At 37.2% G+C, this 22,906-nt stretch overlaps 1 protein-coding gene across 1 annotated transcript; it reads right to left on the bottom strand.

Moving 5' to 3' along the window:
- Positions 1-3,136: 3,136 nt before the first annotated feature.
- Positions 3,137-3,382, bottom strand: MICOS10 (mitochondrial contact site and cristae organizing system subunit 10). The gene is given in 1 exon segment (XM_049774373.1): positions 3,137-3,382. A coding segment is annotated over 1 exon segment (246 nt).
- Positions 3,383-22,906: the final 19,524 nt, after the last annotated feature.

A 22,906-nucleotide genomic window follows, 5' to 3' on the forward strand; every position in this document is an offset into this window, starting at 1 on the left:
TTCCTGTGTGTTTTTCTTTTTCTTTTTCTTTTTTTTCTCTTTTCTTTGCCTTTTTTCCTTTTTTTTTTTTTTTTTTTTTTTTTTTACCTGTACTTTGATCTGTCTCTATTTCAGGACCATGATTAGTGTTCTGTTGTTGTCAGTATTGCTGTGGTGCTTCTCAGGTTTTTAGTTTGTTTGTTTTTGTTTTGTTTTATTTTTTTTTACTTCTTTTTTTTTATTTAAACATCTTGATTACATAAATGATTGTGATTAGGTTGTTTTGTTTTATTTTGGGTTTGATTTTTCTTGTATTATTTTTATGTTTTTCTTCCTTTTCCCCTTTCTTTTTTTAATTATAATTTTTATTTTAATCATATCGTTCACAGCAATATTTTAGGTACACATTAACATTGAATCAAGGGAATTCCCACCACCGAATTGTCCTCCCTCCACCTCCTCTCCCGTCCTTCCTCCCATAGCCTCCACCCTCACCCCCGGGGCTGCTAGAATGAGTGGTCCCCTCTGTGCCTAGCTTACTATTTAGTGATCTTTCAACTGTTTGGTCCTGGTACCTCCACTATATCCCCCTCTAATTGGGAGGTGGGATAGTTAAGGTTATGTGGTTTGTTTGAAGTAGAGAAAAGTAATAAAATAGGGTAAAAATCAAATATGCTGAAAATAGATGGAGTCCTTCTAGAGGCTCTCATCCTCGGTTTGAGAGACGAAGGGAAAAAAGAAGATGGGACCACATCAGTATAAAAAAAAGTACTGAATAAAATATCTAGTGAGCACTACAGCAATAAAGATAGGCACCATATACTTACCGTGGACATTGAGATAAAAAACATGACAGAGCACAAAACGGAAGAAGAGAAAAGAAGAAAGAAAAAAAATAAAAAATGAAGATAACCAGTTCAATATCCATACCAAATCAAAGAAATTGACAAAAGCTAGATAGATAGATAGATAAATTAAAAAAAAAGTTTATTTTGTGTTTTTTGTCTCCCTCTTTCTTTTCCCCCTCCTGCATAGGCACAGTAAACATTGGGGTCATTCGAAAAAGAATTTCCTTGGCCTAAGAGATACAGGGTTTCTCCAACCTTGGAGTATATTGTCATGGGATTAATATAGACTCCTTTCTAATTCATTTACTCTCCCGTTGGTGCTTTTGTGGTGTATGGGAGACTTCTGCTCTGTCCTGGGTGGTAAAATCAGGTCTCTGTATCTAGAGATCTCAATCTCTGCACAGGTCCAGGAGTGGATCTTATGATGAAGTCTTTCTTTGTAGTTCTAGAAGTTCTGTTCCCTTAGTGTCATTTTAATTCATCTTCTGTGGTTGGTGGTCTTGGTCCTTGCACTGATCCTAGAATGGACCTTTTCCCCTTTCTTTTCTTTTTTCTTTCTTTCTTTTTTTTTTTTTTGTGTGTGGTTTTTGGGTCATACCTGGCAGTGCTCAGGGGTTATTCCTGGCTCCAGGCTCAGAAATTGCTCCTGGCAGGCACAGGGGGCCATATGGGACGCCAGGATTCGAACTGATGACCTCCTGCATGAAAGGTAAACGCCTTACCTCCATGCTATCCCTCTGGCCCCCCCTTCTTTTCTTAAAACAAGATTTATAGTCTCTAGGACCCCTCCCATTTTTTCTGTTTTTGTTTATTACTCTTTTGTATTTTTGCTCCCCCCCCTTTATCTTTTCTCTTCTTTTTTCCTCTTACCTTCAAACAGAAATACATAACTTGAACCATCTTGTTCTGCCTCTCAAATTGAGGGGGAAGTAATGGAGGGCACCAAGACCAAACAGTCATATGAACATTGAGCAGAAAAAAAAAATGATCAGACTTGAACACCAAATCCAAAGCCAAAAACAAGAGAAATGATACCTAATCTACAACAGGCTAGACACAGAAGGGACCACTTGTACTAGCAGCCTGGGAGGCAAAGGAGGGGCGATATGGGATGCAGGCTAGGAACAGGGGTGGAGGGAGGACAACTTTGGTGGTGGGAATGTCCCTGATTCAATGTTACTATGTACCTGAAATACTACTGTGAATGATTTGTAAACCACTTTGGTCAAAATAAAAATTATTAATATATAAAAAAAGAAATTACTATCAACAGCAAATATAATGTATAAAATACTTAATAAAATATAAAATATTTTAAAATAAATATGTTACATCTATATGTAATATATGTTCTATTGGTTCTGTTTCTTTGGAGAATTTTGACTAGTACACTTCCCATATAAATTAGCTTTCCAAAGCCCTTGCCTTTGGGTTGCTCTTAACAGGGGTCCTCAAACTTTTTAAACAGGTGGCCAGTTCACTGTCCTTCAGACTGTTCGAGGGCCAGATTATAGTAAAAACAAAAATCATGAACAAATTTCTATGCACACTGCATATATCTTATTTAGAAGTGAAGAAACAAAATGGGATTAAATACAATATGTGGCCCGCAAGCCGTAGTTTGAGGACCATTGCGAGTCTAAAAGAATTCAGGTAAAGAAAGTTATCTTCCTATCCTCCATCTTTGTCTTTAGTATAGGAGACTATAACCAACTCTGATAATCTCTAGTATTTTTTTCTGTGAGTGGAAAAACAGGAATAGCTGTCTTTTGGAATGAAAGATTTTATTGGTGAATTTATGTGAATTAAACCTTTTGTTTTAACCCTCCCCCCCCCCCCCCCGGATTAAGCCTCTTATACCAACTATGATTTGTGCTTTAAATGAGACTGAACAAATGGATGTTTCCAATGAGAAATTTGTACAGGTATACAAACTTCTAGGACTTGAGTAATTTAATATGGTCTAGATTTTCATAAAATGATACAGCTGTTATAGATCCCCAAGAAAAAAGTAATTAATGATTTTATGTAACTTTCTCCCGCTTATGTATTTTATGCAAATAAGGTTGTGGGTATTTTGTTGCCTATTTTTAATTTATTCCTCTTAAGACCACCTCCTTGCCATTTCCAGAGATAAAATACAAACAAACACAAACTTGGTTTCAAATACACAGTGTGCCAGAGTTTAAAGCACCACCAATAAAAAATTATTCTATCTAGGAGAATGTCAGCTCACTCCAGGACAGTCAATATTCCTGAGGAGTAAACAGGATCTTGCTTTTCTCCTACTGGGATGTTTTGAGCTGTACTCACTGCTCCTGCTCTTTGACATATTTTCCATGTACAAGATATGAAGACTAGAAATCGTGCTGACAGTTGGAAAAGGGCATTCCTAATTCCATGCCAGAACCAAAGGCTAATGGCCACATTCATTTTTTAAAAGAAGGTAAGAAGGTAAGAGAGAAAATAAGTCCTAATCCAAAGCCATTACCTATCTTCACAACCATATTCGCTATTGCCTGGTCCCACTTTCTGTCAAGCTCCAACTCAGTCATGTTCTCCTCCACAGCAGCTCCAGCTTTAATTTATGGTCCTTAAGGGTTTTTCTAGTGAATAAACATTCAGAGATTTTGAGGTATTTTTGGAGAAACTTTCCCAATATGGATAGGAACTTGTAATATTGACTTTGTGTCTGGCATGGTGAAAGATTTCTGCCACAAGAACAAGTAATCTATACTTATCCCTGAGTATAGATAAGGCAAATGTGCTTAGAAAGGATAAAAAATTTGCCTAAGACCACATGACCAATATAGGATGGAGACAAGACAACAAAGACACTCCTTGCCATAAATCCCTTTGTTTTAAGGCTGAACATGAAAAAGGTTGGAAAGTTTTCCTTGCATCTGCTTCTTACTTTGATTTTCCTTCATGGATCTTCTGAGTCAAGGGTCAAGACACAGTAACAGATGTCAGAAGGGCTCCCCAGATCCATAGCCTGTTTTTTTTTTCTTTTATTATCATGCTCACTACAGGTGCCAAAATTTGTGTCCTTTTAGGGCAACACAGAAATGTCAAAGGAAAGCAGAATACTGACCTACCTACTTGTTCTCCTTCCCCAATCTCCCACCAATTTTTCCTTAGACTTAATCGTTACTAAGAGAATAAATATACACATCTCAGGACTGGCTTCTCAGGATCTCATTCTAAGAAATAACCTGTGAAAGAATGTATTAATTCCTGGAATCAAAGATACCCAGAAAGAAAAAAATAATACATTATTTTTGTGTATTCCAGGAATCACACATATAAGGCAAGTGTTCTACTGCTTAGCTACAGTGCTGGTATTTCATTATTTGAACTAGAATATATTTAGAATATTGTCAGGAACAAACTTGAATTGCCTACTAATGTGAATAAATTAAATCACACCAATGCCCACTGCAAAGATAAAGAAATATAGAAGGCTTTTCTTTTAAAAAAAAAAGAATAAATAAAAATAAATAAAATTGATAATATATTTGGTAGATAGAAAAATGAAAACAATCCAAATTGCAAATAATTAGATCAATAAATGGGCTCAGCAGGACTTCTGAGTAAACTGATCCAAATCAATTTAATTATTGTACGCTGACAACAATTAACACTTGAAACATCAGAAATAATGATCTTTTCCTAGTATTAAAGTGAAGTATTTAGGAATAGATATCTATCTATAAGAGATTTACATAGTACAGAGGAAAACAACTTTACTGAGACATGGTAATAGGTTGGAGTACTTAATATACATGTCAATTCTTTGTAAATTTTTGTGAGGATTTACATGAGCTAAGAAAAAAATCAACAAATAGTTTTAGTAGAAACTTACAAATTGATTCTAAAATTTATATGGTAGAGACAGAGAGATAGTATAGGGGTTAATGCCCATGATTTGCATGTGGCTAACTTTTTTTTTTTTGTAAAGGATAACTCCTGGTTTGTGTTCAGAAATTATTCCTGGAAATGCTCAGTGGACCATATGGAATGCTGGTGATCAGACCTGGATAGGCTGTATGCAAAGCAAGTGCCCTACCCACTGTGCCATCTCTTTGGCCAGTGAGTGCAGTTTTTTAAACTTCTCATATTGCTTATACTGAAGCCCTCTCAATGCCCTGGATGTGGTAAGTTTCAAGTTTACCATGTTTCCCCTCAAATTCTTGAACTCTGATTTCTTCAGTTAATGACATGTTCTAGTCCAAAAAAACTGTAGATTATTTTCTTTAAAAACCATCATTTTACCATAGCAATACTGTTCTTTGTATGCAGAGAAACTTTTACATCATCTTCTTTTTTTTTTTTTTTTCATTTTCTTTTGTTTTGTTTTTCTGGGCCACACCTGGCAGTTCTTAGGCATTACTCCTGACTCTGTACTTAGAAATCACTCCTGGCAGGCTACAAGACCATAATGGATGCTAGGCAAAGAATCTGGGTCTGTCCTAGGTCAACCGAATGCAAGACAAATGCCCTACCACTGTGCTATTGCTCCCACCCCAACCTTTACTTCTGATGCTAGTTAAAAAAAAAAAGCAATACAGGGGCTGGAGAGATAGCATGGAGGTAAGGCGTTTGCCTTTCATGCAGGAGGTCATTGGTTCGAATTCCAGCATCCCATACGGTCCCCCGTGCCTACCAGGAGCAATTTCTGAGCCTGGAGCCAGGAATAACCCCTGAGCACTGCTGAGTGTGAACCAAAAACCACACACACACACACACACACACACACACACACACAAAGGCAATACACTGTAAAGGAATAAACTTATATGTTACATGCATTTGAACAAAAAAAAATAAAAAATATCAAAAGTTTAGGTGTTTATCTCTGGAAATTGAAAAGAGAAAGGATAATAAGATATAGAAGTTTTGAATAATTGATTCTTTTTGCTTAGGGCCATACCCCCATGGTGCTCAGGAGCTACTCCCCACTCAGTGCTTATGGATAATTTCTTTCCAAATGTGTTTAGGAACCATGTCATACTGGAATTGAACCCTGACCTCTAGTGTGCAGAGCATGCACTATAGCCTATTGAGCAGTTTCTTGTGCTTTATTTCTATTTCTTTAACCTGTGTGTTGGTACAGAGATGCTTATTATTTTTAAAATTGAATATTTTATATAATATATTTTTTGGTCACACAGAGCAATGTTCAGGGCTTACTTCTGGCTCTGTGCTCAAGGATCATTCTTGGTAGGTATTGGAGAATGGTGCCAGATTTGAACCTAGGTTGGTTGCATGAAAGGCAAGAGCCCTATGAACTCTACTATTGCTCTGGCTCCTACATTTTTACATTTAAGAATAAAGAATTATTAGTAAAAAGATATCCACCAATGACAATGCAAAAAAAGCAAGACATTATTATACAACTGCACTGTGAAGTAGTTTTACCAAAAAAATAAAAGTCTGAGTTTGAACAGTTTGTGTATATATTCTACTGAATTTTTTTCTTCCTAGGAAACAATGTGGACCAAGGAATAGAAAAAAACTACAAAGAGAGGTATTCTGAATAATCCAGATTATGTAAAGTCCATACTCTCTTTTAACAAGGAAAGAAAAGATGGAAGTGGAAGACCCATTGAACAAGATAACTTAAGATGACATAATAATGAATCTTATAATAAGACATCAACATACAAGGAGTGTACATTAATTTTTTCTTAAAATGTATTTTAATTTATAAATTGGAACAATGCAGTAACACAATATGTAAGTTTCAGACTGTGTCAATGAAAATCAATGTGCTATGTAGTACATCAATTCACCCCAAATATAGAATTCTTTGTGATATTTGTGTGCAATTTCTGTGTAGGGGCCTGATAACTTCCTGAATTGCTTTAATGTTAATATGTGTATTGCCTAAGTGAGTAGTTTATTTTATAAGCAAAATTTAAAAAAATCATTTAAAAATTAGCTCCTTCCTCCGGAACTCAGGGCTTTTCCTGGCCACATGGCTGGGTAAGCCAGCAAGGTGGGTCCTTTGGAGGAGTTTATTGGTTTCCCTAGGCTTTCCCCATTTCCCTCCCGGCTCCAAAGGGAGGGTCTGAGGTGAGGGCTCTGACCTTCTGGCCTTCTAGCTCGGGAAGGATCTCCTCCCTTCCTGGGAGCCGGGAGGTTCTGCCAATTTGGCGTTTGGTAGCCCTCCGCCATGCCAAAGGCCTCTTTAACCAGGCCTAGGAAGGGGTGCGGGACATGGGTCACCCCAGCACCCCTCTCCCTCCTTCCTCTGGAGCTCCAGGGCTTTTTCTGGCCATATGGCTGGGCAAGCCAGTGAGGTGGGAATAGCAGCACAATAGGTTCTGGCTTTAGGACTTAAAACCAGGGAAGTTTCCTTATTAAACCTGTCCATTGTGAAACCGCACGGGGGCACTCAGAACATAATGACAAATATTGGGATATCATTGTGTTTCATCTGCTTGTCATAATCTGAAAGCCGTCCAGGAGCTCATTTTATACCTTTACTCCCTCACTCCCATCTCTTGTTACCCCACATTTAACCATTTTCTGTACTAATGATTTTTGTTTTTGGCCAAGGTGGATTACATATCTTTCAGAGTAATTTTTTGGGTGGAGTCTGAAGCTTCAGCAGGCAATGCATCATGGCAAGGTTCCATGCTGTAGGCTTTTTGGCCAAGATAAAGTGAAGATGCAGCCTCGGCTGCCCCTCCCCCCCATAGCCTTCTCTCTCCTTCCTCCCCATCCCCAGGGTTATTCCTGGACACCTGCTCAGGATCCCAGCAAGTGGGTTCCGGCGAGGTGTAATTTAAAAGAGACCCCAGGCTTCCTTGTCCCTGCAAGGGGCTGGGAGGGGACTGGTGAACTTTCAACTTCCAGCAATTAGGAAGCAAACGCCTCTCTGGGAGTTGGAAGCTTCAGCAGACAACACAGGGAGGACATGGCTCCATGTGCTCTTCGCTTGTCCAAATCACAGACCAAAGTGGTGTCTTGGAAACACCCCCCTCCCTCTTGACTATTTCTAAAACATAAAAGGGAAACGTGTATCTCCTTTGTATATCTCAGATGTATTCCCTTAATATCTATAACTCTTTTAGAACATCCTCATATAGTGACTAATTTGCCCACTGGATTTGTTATTTGATTGTTTGATTTTCCCCCTTAGAGATCTGTTTTATAAGCAATACCGGTAGAAGAGAATCTCTGTATAGATTTCATGATTGAACTAAGTTACGGGGAATGTTGGACTATTCGTCTGCTCCCAGATGCACCAACAATATCTGTGGCATTGCTTCTCTTTTGCATAGGCACATTAAAATGGGAAAATAATACATATGCAAACAAGTTCTTATCTAATAGAGATGGGAACACAATTTGATAATGTAATTAGGCCTTTTACCCTGAACATTGGCATAATGATTTGGCTTAGGCCTCAGAAGAATGGCCATCGCCCACACACACTTGAACAATAAATACCGTCTATGGAAACAACCACAATTGTCCATAACATGGATCCAACCCTCTACCAGGGAAGACCTACCACTGCTTTGGCATTAACTTACTCCAAAGAGTGCTCCCAACACCCAGACGACTCAGCAACAGTCTGCATGTAGGGCAGATTGCTCTGCATTTAATGGTATGCTGAAACTAGAGGATGCTCCGTATCAGCCTGACATCGATGAAAGAAATGCACAGAATCCATAGTCTTTAAATATAAGAATATGATACCAACAATAGCTAAAGTGTGAAAAAGTTTCACCGGGACCATGGAGAATGACTCGGGTTGGACGGACTGGTATGCCTGGAACCCAGAGTTGGTCTTATGCCAATAAACTTCTGGGATGAGGCCTTTTTATAATCAGGTCAAGGATTTTTTCCATTTTCCCCATTTTTCTGGACCTATGCAAACAACAGCGATTGCCACTATCACACCTTTACTATATTTTTTTATTCTTATCCTTTAAGGAAAAAAAATACAACTTACTGAACTTAAAAACAAATAACTGTAGTAGAATGCCTGTCTCGAATCAGGCAGGGGATGGGAAGGGGGGAGGGGGTAATGTTACACTGGTGAAGGGGGGTGTTCTGGTTATGACTGTAACCCAACTATGATCATGTTACTTAAATAAAAAATATATTTAAAAAATAAAAATCATTAAACATTTAAATAAATATTTAAATTTAAGTGAATATTTTATATTTAAAATCATTTAAAAATTTAAATGAGGACCTGGAGAGATAGCACAGCGGTGTTTGCCTTGCAAGCAGCTGATCCAGGACCAAAGGTGGTTGGTTTGAATCCCGGTGTCCCATATGGTCCCCCATGCCTGCCAGGAGCTATTTCTGAGCAGACAGCCAGGAGTAACCCCTGAGCACTGCCGGGTGTGGCCCCCCCCAAAAAATGTTAAAAAATTTAAATGAATATTTAAATTTTAATTTAAGTGAATATTTAATATTTATGAATAAATATTTTGTGTGTGTTATATGGTAACTTTGAAAGTCATATTTTGAGTTTAACTTATATAACTTCTTGCATTTAATGTGTCAAAAAGAAATAACACAAAGTACTCATGTATTGAAATGGAAGAAGTGTATCAATTGTTGAAATAAATCACAAAACATAATTTTAGTCTCAGCCATCTATTTTCATTTTTTTGTGTCACACCCAATGATGCTCAGGGGTTACTCCTGGCTCTTCACTCAGGAATTACCCATGGTAATTCATGGAACATAAGGTATATATAAGGTACTGAATTAGAAATAAAATTGGATATTCCCTATTGAATATAAATCTCGCACTAAAATTTAAAAATGTTTCATTCTCATGTTTTAAAGAATTTTCTCAGATGAACATAGTTCTGGTGTACAGAATTTTAAAATTTTTATATTTTGGTTCTTGGGGCACAGGAACTTTCTCCTGGTTCTGACCTCAGTGATCACTCCTGGCAGTACTCATAGGGCATGTCAAAAATTGGACCCAGGTGACTTGATACAAAGCAAGCACCTTACCAGCTTGTGCTATCTCTCTGGCTCTGTTTAGAAACTTTTTAAAGATAAGCTAAAAATGGCTTATGGGGTAAAAATATTAGAAATTTGGCAATTAATATAGTATTGAAAGTATTTTTAAATGTATACTTTGTAAAAATATTTATCATAGTATGAATTCTTTTTAAAAAGTTACTTTTTTACTCTTTATAAATAAAAGGAATTTATCTATCTATTTTTTTTTACCCCTAAATAACATTAAATTCTGGTTAGCTCATTTGGAAAAATATGTGGTTTATATATTGATTATAGATCCTTGTCACCACAGAAAAGACCAGAAGTCTAGAATTATTTTAGTTTTTCTCTCCCTACCATTCACCTTTTAAAAGGTACATTACTACTCTCCCTGGTTCAAAGGATTATTATGATTCATTCTATGCTCATTATAAAATATGATAAAAAATCAACTACATTTAAAAAAATTTTAAATCTAAGTTTCACCTTAAAAATGGCGTTCTAGGAGCCAGAATGATAGCACAATGGTAAGGCATTTGCCTTGCATGCAGCTGACCTGGGAGGGATCCAGTTTGATTCCTGGCATCCCATATAGGCCCCCAGCCTGCCAGGGGCGATTTCTGAGTGCAGAGCCAGGAGCAACCCCTGAGCACTGCTGGGGAGTGACCCCAAAACCAGTCAATCAATCAACCAATAATAAATTGTTTTATTTTTTAATATTTTGTTATTTTTCTTTTTCTGCTAGCTTATTAAAACAATAAGTAAAAATAAACGTTATAAACATGTCTCACACAATATTTTATTATTAATTATCAGTACTACAGTGGTACAACCAAAGAATGTTCTTGGTAAATTTTATAGAGTGGAATTTAGCAAACACTACAAATGTATAGGAAATGTCTATATGTTCATTCAACTGAATATTGAACTATGTAAAGCATAATTTGTTTCAATGTTAGACCCTTTTTTTGTTTGTTTGTTTGTTTTTTGGGCCACACCCGGCAGTGCTCAGGGGTCACTTCTGGTTGTCTGCTCAGAAATAGCTCCTGGCAGGCACGGGGGACCATATGGGACACTGGGATTCGAACCAACTACTTTTGGTCCTGGATCGGCTGCTTGAAAGGCAAACGCCACTATGCTATCTATCTCTTCGGGCCCCAATGTTAGACCCTTAATTGTAAGTATTGTTTTACTTGACTTTTCAATACCACTATTGGAAAGGTATTTTTGACTTGCTGTCATTTCTCTGAATGATTTTAGTCATTTTAAATATGATATAAAGAAAAAGTTTACCCAATGAAAAAGTTTTCTGTTAAAACAAACAAACAAACACACAACCTACAGCTGCTTAGCTGCTTCATTGTCTGCTTATCAACCAGCTCCATAGACTCATTTAACTCTTGAAAGAGAAGTAAACCAATCTGAACACTCATAAATACACTGGTATCCCAGATAACAGCACTAGGGTGCCTCAGAAAGGGGATGTGGGTTAAGTCCCAGCCCTATTGAAGCCTTGGCAACTGCTCTCTCTCTCTCTCTCTCTCTCTCTCTCTCTCTCTCTCTCTCTCTCTCTCTCTCTCTCTCTCTCTCTCTCTCTCATTGTAATGGTAGGTGTTAGTGTAGTTATTTCTCTAACTACATTTCCCATTTTTTGTGATAAACTTTCTATCATGGTCTGGTCCTTCCTGCCCTCATCTATATTGTTTCTGGGTATTTTACCATATTGTCTTGTATTTTTCTTATATCCCACAGATAAATGAGACTATTCTGTGTCTATCTCTCTCTCTGACTTATTTCACTCAGCATAATAGTTTCCATGTCCATCCATGTATAGGAAAATTTCATGATTTTATTTATTTTATGATGGCTATATAGTATTCCATTGTGCACATGTACCACAGTTTTTTTAGTCACTAATCTGTTGTTGGACATCTGGGTTGTTTCCAGATTCTGGCTATTGTAAATACTGCTACAATGAATATAGGCATTCAGCAGGCATTTTTGTATTGTGTTTTTGTGTTCCTAGACTATATCCCTAGGAGTGGTATTGCTGGATAAAATGGGAGCTCAATTTCCAGTTTTTTGAGGAATATACATATTGTTTTCCACAAAGGCTGGAATAGATAGCATTCCCATCAGCAGTGAATAAGACTTTCTTCCCACATCCCCACCAACACTGATTGGTCTTGCTCTTTGCGATGTGTGCAAGTCTCTGTGGCATAAAATGGTACCTTATTGTTGTTTTTATTTTCTTCTCCCTGATGATTAGAGATGTGAAGCAATTTTTTTGGGGGTGTCACACCTGATAGCGCTCAGACTCTACTCTCAGAAATTGCTCCTGGCAGACTTGGGGGACCATATGGGATGCTGGCATTTGAACCACCGTCTTTCTGCATCTAAGGCAAATGTCCTACCACTGTGCTATCTCTCCAGCCCCAATGTTTTTTCGAGTGGAATATTTTTTTTATGTGCCTTTTGGCCACCTGTATTTCTTCCTTGAGGAAGTGTCTGTTCATTCCTTCTCCCCAATTTTTGATGGGCTTAGATATTTTTCTTGTTATGTTCTATCAGTACTTTGTATATTTTAGATATTAACCACTTATCTTATGAGTATTGGATGAATAGTTTCTCCTATTTTGTGGGTGGCTTTTATGTCCTAGTCACTGTTTCCTTTGAAGTACAGAAGTTTCTCAATTTAATATAGTCCCATTTGTTTATCTCTGCTTCCATTTGTTTGGACAATGGTGTTTCCTACTTGAAGATGCATTTAGTCACAATGTCATGAAGTGTTTTTTACCTATGTGTGTTCTTCTATATACCTATGGTTTTAGGTTTCAAGATCTTTAATCCATTTAGATTTTACCTTTGTGCATGATGTTAGATGAATGTTCAAGTTTTCTTTTTGCAAGTGGCAGACCAGTTGTCCAACACTTGTTGAAGATGTTTTCCTTGCTCCATTTTTCATTTCTTCCCCCTTTATCAAAGATTCATTGATTGTCTGTCTGGGTATCTGCACTCTTATGTTTGCTGCATCACTATTCACAATAGCCAGAATCTGGAAACAACCCAAATGACTGAGAATAGATAAGAGGTTAGAAAAATGGTACATTTACACAATGGAATATTATGCAGATTTTAGGAAAACAGAAGTCAAGAAATTTTACTTATTTAGGATGGTTATAGAGAGTATTATGATGGGTGAAATGAGTCGGAGACAGAGAGACAGATATAGAATGACTGCACTTATTTGTAGGATATATATTTATATATACATATATACACACATATATAAATAACATGTCAGCAAATGGTGACAAGGCAGCAGCAGCAGTGGCTGCTACAGTAGTAGGTAGGGTAGCTTGGAGATATGAAGAGCAGCTTGTCCCCCTCAAACCCCTGAGAGTGAAAAACCCTGAAATCTCTGAGTCCTGTGACAGGGTTCTGACTCCTGGAGAGGAAACACCACCATCACAGATAAAAAAAAAATCAAGCTCTTAGAAAGATTTTTTAGAGAAAACCAAGGTGACTCAGTGAATGGTGCCCTAAAACCGTCCCATATTTGTTCTGGTGGGCTGGATCTCTGGAGAGATGCACAAGTCCATCACCAGGCCAAGCTTGCATGATGTGGACATTAGAAAAATGCATCTGAGACATGTGGGGAGTGTAGCAGAAGCTTTGGGAAATAGTATAGGTCCAAGTTTGCAAAATATGGACATTAGAGAGCAGTTGAGCCATTGAGATAGTGCAATTAAGCTAGGAGGCACTCTGTAATTTGGCAGAGGCAGCACAGTTATGAGACAGACAGCCATTCAGCCTTAGTAGTGAAACCTGGGAACCAATTTATTTGTGGACATCCTTTCACCCAGCCCAGTCCTGCTTCCCTAACATTGAGGTAGGCCTTGGGCCCAGCCTGCATTTCCAACTAAGGTTCCTGCACCCAGACAAAAGAGTAACCTTGAGACAGGCAAGAGCAGAGAACAGCAATTGTGGTGATAATGGGTAGCTTTTAGAATCAAAAAGGGCTGGGATCAGAGAGATAGCATGGCAGTAAGGTGTTTGCCTTGCATGCAGAAGGTCGGTGGTTCAAATCCTGGCATCCCATATGGTCCCTATGCCTGCCAGGAGCGATTTCTGAGCATAGAGCCAGGAGTAAACCCCGAGCCCTGCTGGGTGTGCCCCCCCCCCCCAAAAAAAAAGAATGAAAGGGCTATTTAGAACTCAGGATTGTCACTTAGAGATGAGCATGGACACTCCATCTCGCTCTGTGGCCTCACATTTCTTCTAACTAAGGAGCTTACCCACAACACATTAAAACAAACAAACAAAAACCAAACACCACCACACTGCAAAGGTCACAAAAAGAAATCAATGCAGAAACCCACCACATGTAGTGAGTGAAGATGGTAGTTAAGAGGACCCAACAAATATCAGCCCCCTCTATAGCCTATCTGATAAGGACTTTAGAAAGGAAATGTGGAGGATGTTCAAAGAACTCAAAGAAACCATGGAACCAACAGCCAATAAGAGGATATCAAGAGGGTATTAGAGTAGAAATGAGAAAACTTCAAGTATATGACAGAAGTGAAAACGTAGTAGACAAAGTGACAAAACACTCACTGAAAGGCCTCTCCAGTAGAGTAACAGATGCTGAAAAAGAATTAGTTAATTGGAAGATGAGTTGCATAACAAATCTACATAACAGAAAAAGCTGGCAAAGAACTTTAATATAAATGAATAGAAGATGGAAAAAAAATCCTCAAAATAAGTGAACAGGTGGCAATAAACCTTTGGGATAAATTCAATAGGAACAACATAGAATTATTGGAGTTCCAGAAAGACAGAAAGAAAACCCTTATGAAGAGGGAACCATCAAATAAATCATTACTGAATAGTTCCCAGAGCTGATAATGTATGTACCCCCATCCTGGACACCTGAAGAGTAGCAGCTAAAAGAGACCCAAATAAAAGCACTGGAAGGTACATCTTATTCACAATGATAAAAACCACAGATAGAGACAGAAAGAATACTGAAAGCAGCAAAACCAAAAAGGGAAATTACAAACAAAGAAGCATCCTTAAAATTTATAGCAGATTTATCACAAGCCATCCTTTAAGCCTGAAGGCAGTGATGGGATATGGTGACAAAAATCAATGAATTGAGTGCCTTGATGAATTGAGTGCCTTGATATGAATACTTCACTCAGCCAGACTTTCATTAAGGTTTGAAGGAAGGATACACAGCTCAGGAATTTTATAGACTCAAAGCCAACCTTAAAAGAAGAAATGAAATGTCTACTTTAAGGCAAGACAGAATCCACAAACACACCAAGCTTCTACAAAAAAAAAAAAAAAAAAAAAAAGCACAAAATCCCGTAAAAATTATGTCTTTCAATGTCAACAGACTAAATAGGCCAATTAAGAGGAACAGGGTGGCAAAGTGTATCAGAAAAAATAATCCAATATTTTGTTGCCTGCAAGAAACACATTTGAATAGTCAGAGCAAGCATACTCAAAGTTAAAAGGTTGGAGGACAATCCTTTAATCAAACAACTCCCTTAAAAAGACTAAAGTGGCCATACTAATATCAGATGACACAGATCTCAGGCTTAAAAAAATTACAAGAGACAGAAAGAGCCATTTCTTAATAATAAATATGTATATCAGAAACAAATCACAATCATAAACATATTTATGCACAATGAGTGGTTAGCAAAATACTTAAACAATTTCTAGTAGATTTGAAGAAAGATACCAATAGCAACACAATAGTAGTGGGAGACTTCAATAATGCCCTAACACTTCTTGATATATCAACCAGGCTAAAACTTAAGAAGTATAAAACAAGGTTTTGAAGGAAGAAATGGAAGAGAGTGGCTTAATGTATAAATATATGTAAATATGCATAAACTTTTCATCTCTAAAAGCTGAATATACTTTTTTTCTCCAGTGCATATGCACATTTTCCAAGCTAGATTGCATGCTGGGCCTTAAAACATACTTTCATAAAATCGAATATACCTTCATAAAATCAAAAATATAGAAATTGTTTCAACCATTTCTCCAACCACAATGCACTTAAAACAGAAGTGAATTATAAACAGAATTGGAAGAACAACTTTAGCACCTTGAGATTAAACAGCTCACTACTGAATAATCAATGGGCCAGAGATGAAATCAAAAGATTCTTGGAAACAAATGAGAATGAAGGTATGAATTATTGAAATTTGTGGAACAAAGCAAAAGTGGTATAAAGGAAAATTTTTAGCTTTACAAGCATTCAGGAAAGCAGAAAAAGGCCTACATAAATAATTCAAAGCACAGTTTAAGTAATTAGAAAAGAATCAATAAAATGTGTGAAAGTAGGCAGGTGAAAAGAAATACTAAAACTTAGAGCAGAAATTAATGAATTGAACACTTCCCAATAAAAAACCCCAAAGATCAATAAAAGGAAGAGTGAATTATTTGAAAAATAAACAAGATTGATAAACCATTAGCAAGACTCAAAGAAAGGGAGAGAGAGAAACATAATAAACAGAATCAGAAATGAAAAGGAGGATGTCACTATAGATACCTATGAAATTTAAAGGGTAATCAAAGATTATTTTGAGAATCTTTCTGCCACAAAACCAGAGAGCCTTGAAGAATAGATAAATTTTTGGACTCCTGTAACTTCCCAAGGTTGAACCAAGCTGATCTGGAATACCTGAACAGACCTATTATGATTGAGGAAACTGAAATAGCAATCAAAAGATTTTCCAAAAACAAAAGCCCAGGCCCAGATGGATTCACTAGTGAATTCGTTCAAATCTTTTTTTTGTTTGTTTGTTTTGTTTTGTTTTGTTTTGTTTTGTTTTTTTGGGTCACACCCGACAGCGCTTGGGGGTTACTTCTGGCTCTATGCTCAGAAATTGCTCCTGGCAGGCTTGGGGGACCATATGAAATGCTGGGACTCGAAACACCGTTCTTTTGTATGCAAGGAAAATGCCTTACCTCTATGCTATCTCTTCGGCCCCTGGTTCAAATCTTTAAAGAAGACCTATTGCCAATTCTTTTCAAGCTCTTTCAGGAAATTAAAGAAACAAAACCTCTCCCAAATAGTTATACTGAAACTAAAACCACCATGATACCAAAAGCAGACATATTACAGAGAGAGAGGGAGAGAGGGAGAGAGAGAGAAGAGAGAGAAGAGAGAGAGAGAGAGAGAGAGAGAGAGAGAGAGAGAGAGAGAGAGAGAGAGAGAGAGAGAGAATTACCTGATGAACACAGACACAAAGATCCTTAACAAAATTTTTAGCAAATACAATCCAACAACTCAACAACAAGGTTATACACCATGACCAAGTAGAATTCATTTCAGGGATGCAAAGATAATTTACATACTTAAATCAATCAATATTATACACCATATAAATAAAAGGAAAAAAAGATAGTATGGTAATAATACCCAAAGACAATAGAGATAGGGGCTAGGAGGACCACTCCATGGTAGGAAGCTTGCTACAAATTGTGGGAGAGTGCAGGTAGGTCAGAGAAGGGACTATTATAATAATGATAGTTAGAAACAATCAGTATAGAGAAGTGGATGCTGAAATGAGGCAATGTGATATGCATAGAATCTCTTCAGTAACAATATTGCAAATCACAGTGTCTAAAATGAAAAACTGAAAACAGAGAGAGAAAGAGAAAGAAGTAGAGCTAAGTAGAGCTAAGCAGGGTGTCTATTGGGGAAAACTGAAGACATTGGTGGTGGGAAATGTGCACTGGTGAGAGGTATTGGATATTGTACAACTGAAACTAAAACACTCTAAGTGTATCTCACAGTAATTCAATTAAAATTTATTAAAATAAAACAAGTATTTGTGAGAATGTGTACCCATATTGTAAATGGTTTGGAACTAGTACTATGTAGTTATAAATTAGCCTTAAAGGTATGCAATATATATTAAAGAACAGTGGATTTTTTGTCCAAAAATATTTGTATGCAAATATCCATAGCAGCACTAAATAATAAGAGACAAATTGGTAGCATTGAATCATTTATAGGCATAGATATAACAATTCAAATATTTATAACCCCAACAATACAAAAAAGAAATGGCTAAACAAAACGTTAAATACTCATACAAGGGAATACCAATTGGCTAGTAAAAATAATAAAATATTAATATATGCCACATAAGTGAACATAAAAATATCTAGATTTAATAAAAGAAGCCAGTCAACAAAAGACGACACATATAAATTTTAAAATATAAAAGATACAGAGTTGTCAAAATCACAGATAAAAAGTAAGTTGCTACTTGCTTAGGGTTGTGGATAGGATATGTGGGAGTGAATAAGCATGTAAAAAGCTAGTTACAATTTCTTTTTGATAAAATAAAAATGTTCTAAAATTGTTTGCACTCTGCTTACTGTTGCCCTCTACAGGGCTCACTGGTGCACATCAATGCAGTTGCCCCATGATCCTACCAGCTACTCATTTCTGGGATTTTTGGGACTAATGAAGGAAGAGTTTACTCTGCCTTTCCACCACTTGGATTCCTGAGGCCTTCACTATGCTCTGAGCAACCTAGCAGCCACCCCTTCCTTGGTTGCTCTACCACTGTGTTTTGGGTAGCATTAGGGATAGAATTTTGCAGATGAACCCATAAGCCACATGAGCCACTTCTTGTAGGTTTTTGAGTGAAATTTATAAGATACTTGTAAACTGTTCTCAGTTCCAGTTGAGAAGCAGCTGTTACAGAAATAAAACTTACAGCTGCCACCCCTCCCAAGCTGTAATCAGATGGCTCCAGATTAGGGGAGTGCCCTGCTTGCATTTGTAAAGTTGGTTCTACAGAATTTTTTCCAGGAAGTTCAGAACCTGTTGCTAAGACTTTGTCCAGGCAAAGAGCTTTGATCCCTTAGTGGTCCACTTTTATATTCTTATCATAGCCTATTGTTTTGGCTAGAGTTTCTCTCTGAAGGGGATCCAGCCTTTTTTTTGGCTCAGTACTGACACTGGTAAGCATCAGATTGGCCTCAGTTCCTGTGTCTACAAAGTGAGACCAGCTTTCTGCTTTCTAGCTACATTATGGCAAGTGATAGAGTAATTTTCTTGAATCACATTTTGGTTTTATTACTTCCTGAGAACTTCATTCCTGGGGATCCTCTCTTATCTATCTACCTGCCTTAATAACATTTATGTGAAGCATTTATCAGTGGCCATATTTTAATAAATACTTTAAAAGTATTATATAAATATATTACTATCAATTTAGCAATCAATTATTGTTATAAAGTGAAGATGATGACAATTATATAGTGGACATATTTTATTATTTTGTTTTAGAATAATGTGAAATATTAATTGTTTTGTAGTTTAATTCCAATTTTGAAATATTGCTAGTTTTCATAAAATAAAAATTAGTCCAGCATTGTGTAAGAAATTGTTGACAAAGGGAGTTTATGTTACTGCCACATCACTGGTAATAGAAATATTTCCTACTTTGGGATTAATGTTGAATATACAGCTTAGCATTATGAAATTGCTAAGAAATTGCTAAGAACCAATCTTTTGCATAAAATCCCACCACCTAGCATATAAAACTCTTGGAGGCTGACTAGGACAAGCACCCATGAATGACAATTACTATCTAGGTATAGTTCAATTAGGTACTTGGTCAGTCATTTGGATCACCACAAACTGGGTTTTGCCTGCTTTCTTCCATCTTTCCCCTTCACTTAAGAAGACTTTCTACCCTGGCTTACTTCAACCTGGGAACTTTGATCTTCTCTGGCATTCATCCCCTGATGACTTGCCTCGGCTGAGGTGAGTGTTTCCGGGCTGTCGTGGATAAAGCTGACTGCTGGGCCCCTTAGGCTTGGCAGACATTTTGGGGCCTCCCCCAGCTTACTTCAACCTGGGAACTTTGATCTTCTCTGGCATTCATCCCCTCACGGCTTGCCTCGGCTGAGGTGAGTGTTTACTGGCCAGAGTTGCAGATAAAGCTGACTCTGCTGGCCCCCTTAAGCCCACCTATAAGGGGTCGAAGCAGAGGAGCGTGGCTCCTCTTTGCGGCCACACACTCCACCTAGCCAATGAATACCACCACAACACGTAGAAAAACCCACAGCATAAGCGTGACAATGGGGAAACTACGCAGACCAACTTCAGCCATAGAGAATGAAGATGAAAACTCTGATAATCCAAAAATGGCCAATCACCTAAGCAGTCTTTCAGAAATGGAGTTTAGAGAAGAAATATGGAGGATGCTCACAGAACTCAAAGAAAGTATAGATCAGAACACTAATAAAAATCAAGAGAATATAAAGATAGAAATCAGAAAACTCCAAACTGAAATATCAGGTCAAATAACAGGTCTGAAAAACTTAGTACACGAACTGAAGAACAAAATGGATGAGCTTTCCAACAGGTTAAAAGCAGCTGAAGATAGAATTAGTGCGCTGGAAGATGTGATGCATAACAACTTTACACAGCAGAAGAGATTGGAAAAAAAGCCTTAAATCAAATGATCAGACAATGAAAAAATTACTCAAAGAATATGAGCAGATGAAAATAAAAGTCTTTTGATAAGCTCAACAGAAACAACGTTAGAATCATTGGAGTCCCAGAGACCCAAGAAGAAAATCTCCAGGAAGAATCAACAGTCAAGAACATCATAACAGAGAAACTACCAGAGCTAAAGAAAACATGTGACCAAATCCTGCATGACTGAAGAGTACCAGCTAATAAAGACCCCAGGAGAAACACCCCAAGACACATCCTAGTCACAATGATGAATCCCACAGATAGAGATAAAATACTGCAAGCAGCAAGATCAAAAAGGGAAATTACATTCCAGGGAGCATCCTTGAAATTTACAGCAGACCTGTCATCAGAAACACTCAAGGCTAGAAGGCAGTGGTGGGATATAGTGACAAAACTCGATAAAATAAATGCTTCGCCAAGAATACTGCACCCAGAAAAACTCACTTTCAGGTTTGAAGGAAGTATACATGGCTTCACAGATAAACAATAGCTAAAAAACTGTACAGACTCAAAACCAGCCTTAAAAGAAAAACTGAGAGATCTATTCTAAAGACAAAACAGAACAAAAAACACACCAAACTTCTACACAAAGATGGCAATAAATCCCATGACAATTATTTTTCTCAATGTCAATGGACTAAATGCACCCATTAAGAGGCACAGAGTGGCGAAATGGATCAAAAAACTGAAGCCAACCTTCTGCTGCCTACAAGAAACACACCTGAATAGTCAGAATAAACATGGACTCAAAATCAAAGGCTAGAGGAAAATCATTCAAGCAAACAACACCCTTAAAAAGGGGGTGGCCATACAATATCAGATGACACAAACTTTATACTCAGAAAAGTTGTAAGGGACAAAGATGGATATTATGTACTAATCAAGGGATATGTACAACAGGAAAAAAATCACTCTCCTAAACATATACGCACCCAATAAGGAACCAGCAAAGTATTTAATACAATTGTTGACAAATCTGAAAAAGAATATCAATAATAACAATAATTGTGGGAGACCTCAACACAGGCTTGTCAACACTTGATAGGTCAACCAAATGGAAACCCAACAAAATATACTAGACCTGAAAAGAGAAATGGAAGAAAGAGGCCTAGTAGATATATATAGGACACTCCATCCTCAGAAACCTGGATTCACATTCTTTTCCAATGTACACAGGTCATTCTCCAGGATAGACCACATGCTGGCACATAAAACATACCTCCATAAAATCAAAAAGATAGAAATTTTGCAGGCTACCTTTGCTGACCACAAGGCTCTAAAGTTAGATGTGAACTACAAAGGGACACAGAAGAAAAAATTTAACACCTGGAAATTAAACAGTCTACTACTGAACAACCAGTGGGTCCGAGATGAAATCAAAGAAGACATAAAAAATTTCCTGGAAACAAACGACAATGAAAACACAAACTATTAGAACCTATGGGATACAGCAAAAGCGGTACTCAGAGGAAAAATTATAGCATTGCAAGCACATTCAGGAAGGAAGAAGGAGCATACATGAATAGCTTAATGATGCAGCTTATAGAATTAGAAAATGATCAACAAAAGAAACTAAAAATAGGGAGACAGAAGGAAATAACAAAGCTGAGAGCAGAAATCAATGAAATGGAAACCCAAAAAAACAATCTGAAAGATCAACGAAAGCAGAAGTTGGTTCTTTGAAAAAATAAACAAGACTGATAGACCATTGGCAAAACTCACAAAGCAAAGGAGAGAGAGAAACTTGATAACGCGTATTAGAAATGAAAAGAGGGAGATCACTACAGATACTGCAGAGATTCAAAGGGTATTCAGAAAATATTTTGAGAAACTCTATGCCACTAAATATGAGAACCTAGACGAAATGGATAAATTTTTGAACTCATATAACCTTCCACTGTTGAATAAAGATGTAGCATATCTAAACACCCCCATCACTATTAAGGAAATTAAAACCATAATCAAAAATTTGCCCAAAAACAAAAGCCCAGGCCCTGATGGATTCACGAATGAATTCTTTCAAACCTTTCAAGAGGAACTACTACCAATCCTGGCCAGGGTCTTTTATGAAATCGAAAAAGCAGAAACACTTCCAAATAGCTTTTATGAAGCCAACATCACCTTAATACTTAAACCAGATAGAGATGCTGCCAAAAAAAGAAAATTACAGACCAATATCCCTGATCAACACAGATGCAAAGATCCTCAACAAAATCCTGGTGAACAGGATCCAGTGCCTCATCAAGAAGATCATTCACTTTGATCATGTAGGTTTCATCCCAGGAATGCAAGGATGGTTTAACATCCATAAATCTATCAACATAATACACAACATAAACAATAAGAAAAATAAAAATCACATGGTCATATCAATAGACGCAGAAAAAGCATTTGATAAGGTTCAACACCCATTCTTGATGAAAACTCTCAGCAAGATAGGAATAAAAGGAACCTTTCTCAATATAGTTAAAACCATCTACTACAAGCCAGTGGCAAATATTATCCTCAATAAAGAAAACCTAAAAGCTTTCCCTCTAAATTCTGGTACAAGACAAGGCTGTTG

The sequence above is a fragment of the Suncus etruscus genome, chromosome 6, assembly GCF_024139225.1.
Source record: "Suncus etruscus isolate mSunEtr1 chromosome 6, mSunEtr1.pri.cur, whole genome shotgun sequence".
NCBI lineage: Eukaryota > Metazoa > Chordata > Mammalia > Eulipotyphla > Soricidae > Suncus > Suncus etruscus.